Here is a 13,544-nt window from a genome sequence, read left to right as displayed (position 1 = left end):
CCTCTCTCAACCTCAAGGAAATGTGTACTGCAATTCAGAATCTGTATGAGTTTATCTCTCTCTCTCTCTCTCTCTCTCTCAATACTCTCAATTCAAAATCTCTTTATCTCTCTCTCCCTCTCTCTCTCAACACCAAGGAAATGTGTACTGCAATTCAGAAACTGTACGAGTTTATCTAGTCTCTCTCTCTCTCTCTCTCTCTCTCTCTCTCTCTCTCTCTCTCTCTCTCTCTCTCAACAGCAAGCAAGTCAAAATATTTAGCAATCAATATTTGTAAATCAACACTTTCATACTGATTATCTTATACGAAAAGGGTCTGTCTCCACGGTCTGATATTTGTATGAACTAAAGAAACAATTACCACGTCCACACATCATAAGAAAACGACCCCATGTCTCAGTCATAACTCAAAAAAGACTCAAGTTTAAAAGAAAATTCTCTGGATCTAAATCACTGCCAGTAGTCCTTTATTTCCATATCCTCTTACGCTTTCGACATTTGATATTCTCTTTCATCTGTTTTACAACCTCGTGTCTCTTTTCAAAAGTCTTGGGGCTTCTGATGGCGGAACGAACTTTCTTTTTTCATGTGAAAAATTAAGGAAAATGAAAGAGAAAGTATAGAGAGAAAGTAAAATCAAAGTTAATAAAATCTGTCACAAGGCGCCTATCTAAAGAGTACAAGCCACTAGTTACTGTTGAAACAGTGTATACTGCATTTATTCTTTAATGAACCCCCAACCTTCCCCCTTCCCTCGACTCGCTCGGAGAGAGAGAGAGAAAAATGTTTAAAATAAGAGAGAGTCAGGGGAAATGTTTAAATAAAAGCCCTAAGGGAACTATATGATCTTCGAATAAGTATTACCAGTTATATAGCTTACTTGAATCTGTGAATATTCTAATCTTTAATAAATAAAAGCAATTCTGGGACTAGCTTCAGTTTCAACTTCCAGCCAATAACTGGAAACGACGGCTGCAAAAGTTAACTAAACCGAGCCATTCAGTGGCTTGAAACAGGGTGTTACGTCCTAAGCAGAACAATTTGAATCCTTAATGTTCAAAATTCCCGTAGAAGCCAAGGATGAAATGAAGGATGTTCTCGAACGAGAAATGCCAAAAAGGATATTCTCCAAAGTGTTCAAAACCCGTATTATACAATTTTAAGTCTCTCAGCGCAACGCATTAAAAGGCAATACACTCGTTCAGGTTTCCTTTAACTTTAAGGTTACTCTCCTTATAAGATCAGTTCATAAATTAAAATGTACAGAGGTTAAAATACTGATACAAAATAACCTGTCATATTCGTTCCCTGTGAACAAAGAAGTTTACGTTCCCTCAGCTTTCCATTAAACACGATACTGTAGTACTCTTACTGATAGATTCCTAGCAGCCTTTGACTTGTCTGTGCAGCAGAAGTAATTTAACTCTCCTCAGTCTTCCTCTGTAAATACAACCTGTAAAATAAAAGTAAAGGAAAATCATATAAAAAAATATATTAACAGTTTCAATTTTAATTAGAATTTATATATCAAATTCTACACTTTGGGACATGGATATAAAAAACATGTCAAATATTATAAGCCTGTTCTTGACAAGCCACTTCTTAAGCGTAAGTTTTGATAAAGCAAGCAGCCAAGTTATCAAGAAAGCTTTATCATTTGCTAAGCAATGTCTAGATTACTGTTAGTTTGTAGTTTTACTGAATGATGAAATGCCTAAAAACTAGATAAAAAAACGAAAACTTTAGGACATGCAAGAAAAACTATCTATTTAAAAATTGTAATGATACGGATGAACAAGTTATTTAAGCTAGTTTAACGTTTATAGCTATCTTGAATTAGCTTTTTTATTTAAGATGGCTATAAACTTTTAAACTTACTAACAAGAATTGGGCACACTCGTGGGATCAAATGAGAATCAAAAGGGCGGAGACCTCCCAAAATAAAAATTTTTTGAGGGACTGAATGATACCCAAAAGATGGCTCTTCTAAAATAAACATGTCTAATGACAAGAGTGGTCTACGCAAGCTGTTCTATCGACAGACAGGATTATAACCGAAGTTTGTTGATCCCGGAAGCATTTTCCCGAGATGTAATCGAGTACCGAGACCTTTCCCTGAAAAAAAGCGGGACGCCATATCTTAAAAACTAACGATATAATTTTCTTGAAAATAATCTCATGTTTCCCACACCCAAATTAAAAAGATCCCAGTCAAACCAACTTCACTAAACCCAAACAACCTATCCAGCCTAACCTAGCCATGGCAAAAAAATCGGGGTTGGTGCAATACTAGCATACATCTCAGGAATTTGCATCCAGGAAAGTGATACAATCTTTATCAAGTGGAAAGTCGTTCCGTTTCAGTGGAAAATGATCACGCATGGAAGAAATGGTTTTATTAAAATGTTTTTATGGCGGAACATTCAACCATTTCATGTTTGCTGATTTGCCTGCGGTCGATGAAGAAATATGTCAATAATACAGATAAATACACGAATAATTTAAAAAATTAACCCATGACATACACCATTAGGTGATTTGACACTTCCAATACAGGGTGATTTGTTATCCTTAGGTGATTTTACAGTTCAGACAGGTTCAAATACACTTGTGGCACACAACAAGCAAACTCTGAGGGTGAGTTTTATTATTATACGAACAGTTACGAAATACAGCCAGAGAGAGAGAGAGAGAGAGAGAGAGAGAGAGAGTGAGAGAGAGAGAGAGACCCGCATAATCCCTGTTGTAAAAAAGCTCCTGTGATGAATATTTCTGACAGACAAGAACAAGTAAAATTTTACACTGCTATTTGTCTTGAAACCTCAGTAACCATAATTTTCACCATTTCCTATATTTGTCAGATTTGTCGAAATCTTAAATAAAAACCAAGTGACAGAATATTCTCAGCCTTCAAAAAGAGGAAAGCATTAGTTTGAGTTTATTCGATAACAATAAACCTAAAAATAAAACCACAGGGGTTTAAATTTCATTCCAATTCTTTAAATAAAACCGTGGTCCACTGTTCGGCCTCCATAAAACTACAGCGATACACGTCCCCATTTCAATAATCTATTGCCAGAAATATGCACAGCGCACGCGAAATTCTATTACAGTATCTGATAGCTTCATGCAGCGGGTATTCCGATATGAAAGTTATTCACATGTTCGTATTTATTCTCCAGACTTTTTACCAAGTTCTCCAATCATGTATGGAATATAAAACCAATTGGTAAGTAAATTATCTAGACCTGGAAATATATCCCAGAATTATCACAAGGGTCCAATTGCTACTCTGGAATGAAAGTTATTCACATGTTCGTGTTTATTCTCCAGTTATTACTTTTTATCAAGTTCTCTTATGTAGGGGTATAAAACCAATTGGTAAGTAAATTATCTAGACCCAGAAATATATCCCAGAATTATCACAAGGGTCCACTAGCTGCTCTGAAATGAGAGTTATTCACTTGTTCGTATTTATTCCCCAGTATTACTTATTACCAAGTTCTATAATTTACGGGATATAAAATCAACTGAATAAGTAAATTACCTAGACCTAGAAATATATCCCAGAATTATCACAAGGGCCCACTAGCTACTATGGAATGAAAGGTATTCACATGTTCATGTTATTCTCCAGTAGCCAATAATATCCGACAGCTTCTCTTCTCAGGCTCGTGAAAAAATATAAAAACAAAACTCAAAATTTATGAAATAAACCGTGAAAAATATCCAGATTTATTTTGACAAGGCTCAATATCTATATGAAAAAAAACTTACAAAATAATGAAATTTTTATAGACAAAATATCAAATTACTAAGACTTGTGACAAAATACCAATAACACTCGTTATAAAATAAAAGTATAAATTGTGAATGATATAGTTTAAAGCCAAAATATACACATACTTTTTGAGGCTCGTGAAATTACCTTTACGGCTGTAACAACAAATTATATATAAAACATAAATTATGAATGACGTACTGTTGAGCTAAAAAAATGTCACAACAATTACTTTCAAAGACTCGTGAAAATATGCACCAATAACACTCGTCATAATATAAAACTTATGAATCTGTGAATGACGTACTGTGAAGCCAAAATATGCGCGACAATTACTTTATAAAGCCTGTGAAAAATGCACCAATAACACTATTATAATATAAAACTGATGAATTTATGAATAACGTACTACTGTATAAAGCCAAAACATCCACAACAATTACTTTCTAAGACCCGATAAAATATGCAACAATAACACTCGTTATAACACGAAACAATTTATGAATGACATACTGTAAAATATACAACAACATGCAACGAAGCCACGGGAAAATATACACTAATATCATTGGTTACGAAGCAAAATTTATGAGTTATAAAAAAGGTCCTTTAAAACCAGAATATCCACAATAACAATACATGATATTTGCAACGTACTCTTCTTAAACCGCAAAGAATTCTCACCAAGAGTTTAGAGCAACTAAACTGGCCAGTGGCCAGTTCAAGACTGAAATTCACTCAAGATTCCTTACTTACGAATCAAGGATCTTGGACAACGCTTGCTGACAACCCCTGACGTCATTTCTACTCGTTTTTTCTTACCTGTGCTTATGAAAGGTTCAGTTCTTTGGAAATGAGAAAATGGGAGTACGTACAAAATAATCTTGTGAGGTATAAACACGGGATGAAATAGTTTGCACACACTTTATATAATATATAATATATATATATATATATATATATATATATATATATATATATATATATATATATATATACATATTTTTTTACAAACCCCACCTAAACCAAAATGTGGACATCGATTGCAAATGAAAGAATGAACGACTATAAGTTATCTGGCGTCATAATTGCCACGACAATTGACAATAATGAACCTTTAGATGTGCTTAGAACTGCATGTGCATAGAATAAATGGCGTAAAAATAACTGGAAGGGTTAGAAACAAGGAGATACAAAGTTGTGAAAATCTTAGCGTAGGTGACAGAATGGAACAGAGGAATTTGAGATGCTGTTACGCCATATCCAGTGTTGTTCAAATGGGGCAGGTGGCTAGTAGCCGCGATAAATGTACACGTCTATTATTGTGTGTGTGTGTTGCTCAGAGATGAAACCTACCCGTAATGGAGTGCACATACAAAGGACCACTGGCTTGAAATTCAAGCTTCCGAGGAATATGGTGTTCATTAGGAAGAAGTAAGAGGAGGCAAAGGGAAATACAGAAAGTTAAGATACCTCTTATTAATAAAGAAAAAATTAATAAATTAACAAACAGATAAAAATGTATTAAAATTCAATGGGTTAGGTGTAGAACAATATGCATATGCATGAAACTATTTGTCCCTATGGTAGAATAATAAAATTGAATCTTTAAAATCTTAATGTATAGTGTATTCTATCAAGCCTCTTGCATCTCATGAGAGAGAGAGAGAGAGAGAGAGAGAGAGAGAGAGAGAGAGAATTATTTTCACTCGATTGTGCCATGGCCTGGAGACATTGTGCGGGGCAAATCATGACAATTGGGCTGATCAAAAAATGTTTCAGGAGCACCTATAATATCCCAAAAAATAAAATCTATAAGAGGTCCTATCATTCAAGGTATCTGGAAGTTGAATACAAAAACTACATCTAGGACCAAAAGACTTAATCACCAACTGAACAATCGTTTAGCTGACAATTACAAGCAAAACGACCGTGTTGATGTATGGGTTTGTTACCCAAAAAAATGGATCTGTCTGCTACAGGAACTTTTCTCAAAGCTGTGCATCAGTTTTCAGTCATTGTTTACAGAGAGTTTATACACAGAGCATTCTACGTGTTGGTGATAACGGATTTGTTGGTGTTTACTGGTCCTGGGCTGCAAATTACCTCTAAAATTCTCGTCTTCGTGTAACATAAGTGCTGCTTTCGTCAACATGGCTGAAAAGGTAGAGGTAAGGAAATTTCATTGTATATTGTTTTTCAGTTAATGTTTTTGGTGAAGAGTGAGATTTGATTGGTTTAACCAAACTGTGAATATTACTTAGTGTTCATTTAGCAAAGCTGTGAACATTGTTCAAGTGTTCACTGAGAGGGCTTCCAATATTAATATTTGTAGGCATATGATTTTTGCTGTGTACGACAACTGTGAAACTAGTTCTGTCTAAATTATTGGAATGTATCGACTGCGAGAGCAAACTTACTTTGGTTATTTATATTTGTGGGTGATACTGTAATTATATTTTGGCTGGAGGTTAAATCTCTGTAACTAAGTCTTATCTAAATATTTGCTTTTGAATTAAATTTGGAAGTTATGTACGATGAAACTACTCTAACTACAAAGTACTACTCTAGTTTAAGAAGTGTAACTTATGACTGATCACTTCCCAAACGAATTACTCATTCACTTAGTGCATATCTGGTACCAGTGCTAGTTTCATTTCCTTAAGTCTATATTCATGTTTAGTTAATATAAATATAGTTTCAGATAAGCACTGTAATTTCTTGTATTCTTTTTCAGAATATGGAAAATAACAGTGTGAAACCTAAAGACAGCACCGCACCTAAAAATCCCGCCCCTGAAAATATCCCTACAGAGTCTGAACAAGAGTCTCAGGACCTTGCAAGTGAAACAATGGCTCTTCTGAAGAAGATGAGGACATACAAAAGGTCAGAGACCTGCTGGCGGTCTCCTTGAAAGACTGGGTCCACGACCTGATCAGAAGGGTCGAACTGGTGAAGAGCGAGGTCAAGTCTGCGAGGAACGTCGTCCTTCCCACCTGCTCCGTCTTGGACGAGCTGGCCGAGAAGGGGGAGCAAAACGACGAAATGAGAGAGCTGGTCAACGCGATCATGGTCAACGTCGAGTGCATCTGCAAGCAAATACCGGTGGCTACGAGCGTGATCGGGCTGATCATGGACCAGTTGAGGTCTCTGCCGCAGCAGACTGGGGAGAAGAAGCCTGGCGAGATTGTGACAGAGAAGGTGGAGCAAGCAGATAAGGGCACAAAGGAGGTACCAGCGTCCCCAGGGAAGACTGACAAGCCTAGGAAAAAGTCTGATTCGTCTGAGAGCCCCGTGTCGAGGTCTGAGGTGTCTTCTAGCGAGGCGAAAAGTGAGGGAGGTAGTGTCGATTTACTTCCCAAATGTCAGAAGTTGCAGAACCCCGAATGCTTACCTGGCAATAAGCACCTGTCTGGTGGAGAGACCACTTCTCAGGCAGAAACAGAAGATACTTCTGGCAGCAAGACCCCAACTGAATCGTCAGACACCCCTGAATCTCTCGCCAAACAGCGAATTCGTTGCCTGGAAGCTAAAATTTTCGAGATGGAATGCACCAGCATGATCATTGGCGACGTCGCCAGAATCACTGGATCAAGGGTATGCCCGAAAATAGACTACGTCGGCAAGATGCGAGTTTGCTTTGGAAACTGATTCTACGAGGCCAAATGCGATGCGGGCTGCGCCTTGCGCCATAAACTGCGCGCGCGAAGTCAGGGTTAAGATGCACGATGTCATCGGGAAGGCGGAAGAGATGATGAAGCAGGTGCGTTCATCGACGAATCTGATGTCGTTTGTCGTGGACCAGGTGATGCACATGAAAGGCATGGAAGACTTTAGAGAGGAGATTTGCACCGTAGTACTGGCCGAGGTCCCGAAGAATCCCGACGAGATAGACCCATCGTCTCGTGGTGGCGCGGATTCCGTAATCGCGGATTCCGTAAGCACAGACGCGAATACAGAGGCTGCTGTGTCTGTTACTGCTGCTGTAAAGGGCAAGGGCAAGGATAAGGGCAAGGACAAGGGGCGTCCACCGCGCCAAGACCTGCCTGAAAGGTCTCCAGAGAAGTCGCCGGAGAAGAACACGAGCGACAAGAAGTCGCCGGAGAAGAACACGAGCGACAAGAAGTCGCCGGAGAAGAACACGAGCGACAAGAAGTCGCCGGAGAAGAACACCACGAGCGACAAGAAGTCGCCGGAGAAGAAGAACACCAAAAGTCGCCGGAGAAGAAGAACACGAACGACAAGAAGTCGCCGGGAGAAGAAGACCACGAGCGACAAGAAGTCGCCGGAGAAGAAGAAACCACGAGCGACAAGAAGTCGCCGGAGAAGAAGAACACGAGCGACGAGAAGTCGCCGGAGAAGAAGAACACGAGCGACGAGAAGTCGCCGGAGAAGAAGAACACGAGCGACGAGAAGTCGCCGGAGAAGAAGAACACGAGCGACGAGAAGTCGCCGGAGAAGAAGAACACGACGACGAAGTCGGCGGAGAAGTCGCCGGGCCGAAGAAGAAGAACACGAGCGACGAGAAGTCGCCGGAGAAGAAGAACACGAGCGACGAGAAGTCGCCGGAGAAGAAGAACACGAGCGACACGAGCGAAGAAGAAGTCGCGCCGGAGAAGAAGAACACGAGCGACACGAGAAGCGACGAAGTCGCCGGGAAGAAGAAGAAGTCACGGAGAAGAAGAACACGAGCGACGAGAAGTCGCCGGGGAAGAAGAACACGAGCGACACGAGCGACGAGAAGTCGCCGGGGAAGAAGAACACGAGCGACAAGAACACCAACACTTCTCTCAATTCTCCCAAGAAGAAGAACAAGAGCAGCGCTTCTCGAGCACCAACTCCTGACAAAAACACGAAACCTGCAGCAGATCAAAACGAATCTGAGGGAGATTCGGCGTCGATTGTCGCCGGAGAAGAAGAACACGAGAAGACGATCGCCGGAGAAGAAGAACTCGAGCTTCGGGAGAAGAAGTCATTGACCACAACGACCGACGGATACTATAGAGTCGCGGGAGGAAGAACAGGAGCTACCACAGCTGATTATCGCCGGGGAAGAAGAACACGTGTTTTGAGCTGCGATTCGCGGGGAAAGAAGAACTGGGACAGATTACTACAATTCTCTAGAAAAAGAACAAGAACGAGCGCTTCTCGAAGTTTCCACACGACAAAAACACGGCAGCTTCAAAAACGAATCTAGATTCGGCGTCGATTGGCAAAGAGGAATCGATCGACTCCTCTTCGGTCGATGACCAATTTTAAATGTCTGAGAGCCACCTCTTCTGAGTTACACAGATTTGAGCTGCGATTCTTGTGGGACTTACTGCGCCATTTGGGATGAGGCCTTTGGTTTCATTCTTTTCAAAATGTTTCTGATAAAAGAAAAATATCCTGTATATGATTAGGTATTATCAGGTAACAGCTTAAATATCAGTGATTTTTTAAAAAATTTTCTGATAAAAATTGCCCATAGTGGCACTATCAGGTAACAGAGCTTAAATATCAGTGATTTTTTAAAATGTTCCTGATGGAAATTACCCATAGTAGTATTATTTGGTAGCAGAAATTAAAGACAAGTAGTTTTTAAGTGTCTGATGAAAATACATCAGGTGACAGACCTTCGAACTTTTCAAGTAGTCTCTTAATTCATTTTTAAATAATTTAAGACTGCACAGATTCAAATGTTTTTCTTAAAAATTCAATTTAGAAATTTTACTTTAAAACTGAACTCAATTTAGAAAAGTAATTTTAACCTTTTGATTTTAAATTTAGAACATTTTTAGGTGTAAGGTCTAATTTACTGTACAGTATTAATCTAAATTAAAAGTATTTTTTAAACAGTCATTTTTAAAAGGAAGTTGATTTTCTACCATTTTAATCAGAACTTTATATGCAACAATGATTTAACTTGCCAATGTATGTAAGTTTTCACAAAAATAATTTTTAAAGCAATCTCTGTAATTAGTTGATTTGGGAAAACTAACTACAGAAGTGTCTTAAGTACTTATAATAAAAATTTGTTTTACCCCTTTGTTTGGTATATAAACCTCAATGTAGTTTCAGAAGTGTCATGAAAACTTAAAATTGTTTATTCCTGTATAACAGTAAAAAAAGCATGGTTCAGCTAAAGTCGTTTTGTGCACCCTTTCCTCAGTTTCTACCAAATGCTCACTACTTGATAATTCAACAAAGTGTTGACATGTACCTTATGCTACTAGTAAATTTGATTTTTTTTAAATGGTAAGTTTACTATTACCTTTATTAAGCAAGTGTTCTCAAAATGCATACATGCATAAATACATTACAGAGTAAAAGTATTCATACGGTATTTAACAAAACAACTACAGAACTTATTCTGTGACAAACAAAGCAGTATCCCAAGTACCTTGTCATTATATAAAGAGAAAATTTACAAATAATGTCGAATTTGTAACAATTCAGGGTGTCTGGCCGTCTCGTGTTAAAACTGAAATTGGCACTCAAACCAGTTATTTAGGTAACTTGACTCATTTTCAGATTTTTAGCCCCTCTAAGGATTATATTTTCATTTTAACTAAAGCTGGAAACTTGGTCAAAGTAAATTTTATTGGACTAATAGATAAAATTAAAGTAAATCGTCTGGGAGAGGTGAGAACTCTGCTAACTTCCTGTAGTGCTACCAAAAATGTACCATACAAGAATACTGGGCAAGTAATGATCACTCTGCTCCACTTATTCAGTAACTGCACTTCTTGACTGCAAAACCAAGACATTATTTAAGACATGCATTTTAGACATGACAAGCAACTTCAGGAAAACAGTCAGCAAGTGATCATTTCAAGGTGAAACGATCTTTCACTTAGTCATTGTTAACTTCAGGTTGTCCACCTTCCTCCATTCTTTAAACTGAAAAAATTTTTGCTTTTACAGCTTGTTCGTGATAATCCTTTTGCTTTTGTGATACGATAAACTTCTTTAACTAGAGTACCGTCTCAGAAACCTAATCTATCTGTACTTAAAATACTGAAAAAGCCTGATTCATAATGACAAATCTAACCCATATTTTCTTACGGAAACTTTATTTAGGGTAAAATCCACAAGATTTAACCTTGCTACTTTTCCGCATGATTTTGGTGACTGCCTTACTCACTGGTCTCTCTCTCTCTCTCTCTCTCTCTCTCTCTCTCTCTCTCTCTCTCTCTCTCTCTCTCTCTCTCTCTCTCTCTCCTCGGAAACGTACTGCATCCCCAAAGTCATCCGTGACACGACAGCCTCGGGAATTCAAGGTCGAATTCCACCGAGGGCACGAGGGGACTGCCTTCATGCAAATTTGTTTAGTATACAAGATTCAATTTTTAACTTTCAGAAGGATGATTTCCCACTTTTATTTAATTTACTTTCTTATTACCTGATATTTTATAACTATTCTTACTATTAGTTTAAAGAGACAAGGGAGCATCAATTTCAGACAGGAGACAATTTTTAAATCATTTACTTCTTAATTAGCTGATATTATATTGCTATTTTTACCATTAGCTTATAGAGATAATGGAATCCTTATTTCAGACAGGTGACAATTGGAGAATGGTTAAGTTAGATTAGTAGGACAGCTCTGCCCTAAAATTTACAGAATCTGCAAATTTCGGGATGAATATCCCACCTATTGGGCTCGTGAAAACAAAATACACAATGCTGCAGTTTTCAGAATGATTAACTTCTAATGCAACTCCACAGTATTTATAGGTCCCCATTGCAGTATCTGCAAATCAGTAACAAGAGGAAAGCTGAAGTATCCACCATTTTCTGTTTGTATTTTTTGCGAAGATACTGCAGTCTTCATTTAGAAGGCAGAAACTGCTAGGAAGAAAAAATATAAGCTGGAGAAGCAATATAAGGAGGTCAGGAGGGTGTTTTAGCTATAACCTTTACTGTAGGCAATAAACTCCCTCTTAATTTCTCGAAATCTTCACACACTTTTTTTGAATACGCTTGTGACCACGAAGCCATAAGTCCAAATGAAAGGATATCAAGTAATTACTGTAATTCTGATGTCCGTAGCAGGATTCGAACCCGCCTCCAGAGTATCAGATCGAGGTCACGTTGCCGACCTGACCACGAGAAGGATGTGACCTCGTTCTCATACTCTGGAATGCTGGTCAGAATCCCGCCACGGATGTCAGAATTACTTTGTATTTTTTCATTTGGATCTGAGGATTTGCAGTGACAAGCGTTTTCAAAAAATGTGTTACGAATTCGAGAAATTAAGAAGGCACTGTGGTTATTACAATCACATAAGCATCTGGTAAAAAGTGACAGCAGATTTTATATATATATATATATATATATATATATATATATATATATATATATATATATATATATATATATATATATATATATATATATATATATATATACATACACATACATACACACATATATATATATATATATATATATATATATATATATATATATATATATATATATATATATACTATATATTTACTATATATATATATACAATATATGTATATATATATATGTGTAAATTTTCTCTTTTTTCTCACGAGAATGATGACCCAGAAAACAGAAATATATAAATATTTGATATATATATTTGTGGTGGGTTTCACTGACTTTCTTGATAGGGGCCAATATATTGGATTTTGATTTTATTACGAGTCTTTTGAGTTTGGGGACGGGGTGGATGGGATGGAAATTGAATTTGCGTTGTTTAATGGCTTTTTCAATTGCTTTGTCGGGATTGTTGAGTTCTGATGGTGTCGAGTGGGTTTTAATTCTGATTGTAAATATTGTTATTCTTCGTTTTGAATTCTTGGGAAAGAGTCATACAATCAAAGCGTAATGAAATACAGTACGTTAGGATGTAATATTCAGTGATTTTGAAGCTTGGCAAGTAAATGGCCTTTGTCAATAATAATAATAATAATAATAATAATAATAATAATAATAATAATAATAATAATAATCTTGGAAAAAGTCACAAAATGGAAGCCAAACAAAATACGGTACATTAAGCTGTACCTCTGTTATTTTAAAGCATCCTTGGCAAGTAAGTTACCTTTTCAATAATAATAATAATAATAATAATAATAATAATAATAATAATAATAATAATAATAATAATAATATAGGGGCCAGCGTTGCGGGTGGGAGCAGCGCTGAATTCTCACTGGCCACTTGGGGACAAATAATAATAATAATAATAATAATAATAATAATAATAATAATAATAATAATAATAATAATAATAATGAATACACCTGAAAGAGAGGGAATGATTTGACCGTACTGCAGATCTAGGTTACTTTATTTGTATTTATTAATAACCTCATCAGACCAATAATACTGAAAAATCTGAAACTTACTGATAATATGATGTTTGTACCCAGACCGAGAGATACTGTGAAAAAAAAAAAAAATTGTAACCTCTCAAACCCGATTCAAATAAACGTACCATAATTTTGTAATAAATATATTCATGTCCAAGTGATTATTTAAGGCAACTTACAAACTACTTATATTTTTTGAAGAAATATGAAAAATTCCTTTCAGAAATCAGATAGCTAATCATCACTGGTTACCTTTGCAAGTTTTGCCCCTTACCAAGGTTAAAAGGACATCGGCTGTGGATATTTACCGTCAGCTTTGTAAAATTAGACAATAGTCGGCCGGTTTCGCTTTCCCGGGCCATAAAATTATCACGAATTACAGGGTTAAGTCCCCGTAGGAGGGTAATGCCGTCAGTGCACCTCATGCGGTG

At 37.1% G+C, this 13,544-nt stretch overlaps 1 protein-coding gene across 1 annotated transcript; it reads left to right on the top strand.

Moving 5' to 3' along the window:
- Window positions 1–5,788: 5,788 nt before the first annotated feature.
- Window positions 5,789–9,040, top strand: LOC136841792 (peptidyl-prolyl cis-trans isomerase G-like). The gene is made up of 3 exons (XM_067109083.1): window positions 5,789–5,952; window positions 6,519–8,685; window positions 8,994–9,040. Exons 2-3 carry the CDS (start codon window positions 7,452–7,454, stop codon window positions 9,038–9,040), a joined length of 1,281 nt encoding a protein of 426 aa, XP_066965184.1. The 5' UTR covers window positions 5,789–5,952; window positions 6,519–7,451.
- Window positions 9,041–13,544: the final 4,504 nt, after the last annotated feature.

Source organism: Macrobrachium rosenbergii, chromosome 1, assembly GCF_040412425.1.
Source record: "Macrobrachium rosenbergii isolate ZJJX-2024 chromosome 1, ASM4041242v1, whole genome shotgun sequence".
Classification (NCBI taxonomy): Eukaryota; Metazoa; Arthropoda; class Malacostraca; order Decapoda; family Palaemonidae; genus Macrobrachium; species Macrobrachium rosenbergii.
The sequence above is the reverse complement of the archived record's forward strand: the minus strand, read 5'-3'. Positions and strand labels throughout refer to the sequence as shown.

Bases quoted from the DNA above. Each gene is read 5' to 3' on its own strand.
- LOC136841792 (XM_067109083.1), top strand. From the start codon at position 7,452: ATGCGGGCTGCGCCTTGCGCCATAAACTGCGCGCGCGAAGTCAGGGTT. The intron at 8,686-8,993 runs TCGCCGGAGAAG...CGGCGTCGATTG, and splicing joins GGGAGATTCGGCGTCGATTG to GCAAAGAGGAATCGATCGAC.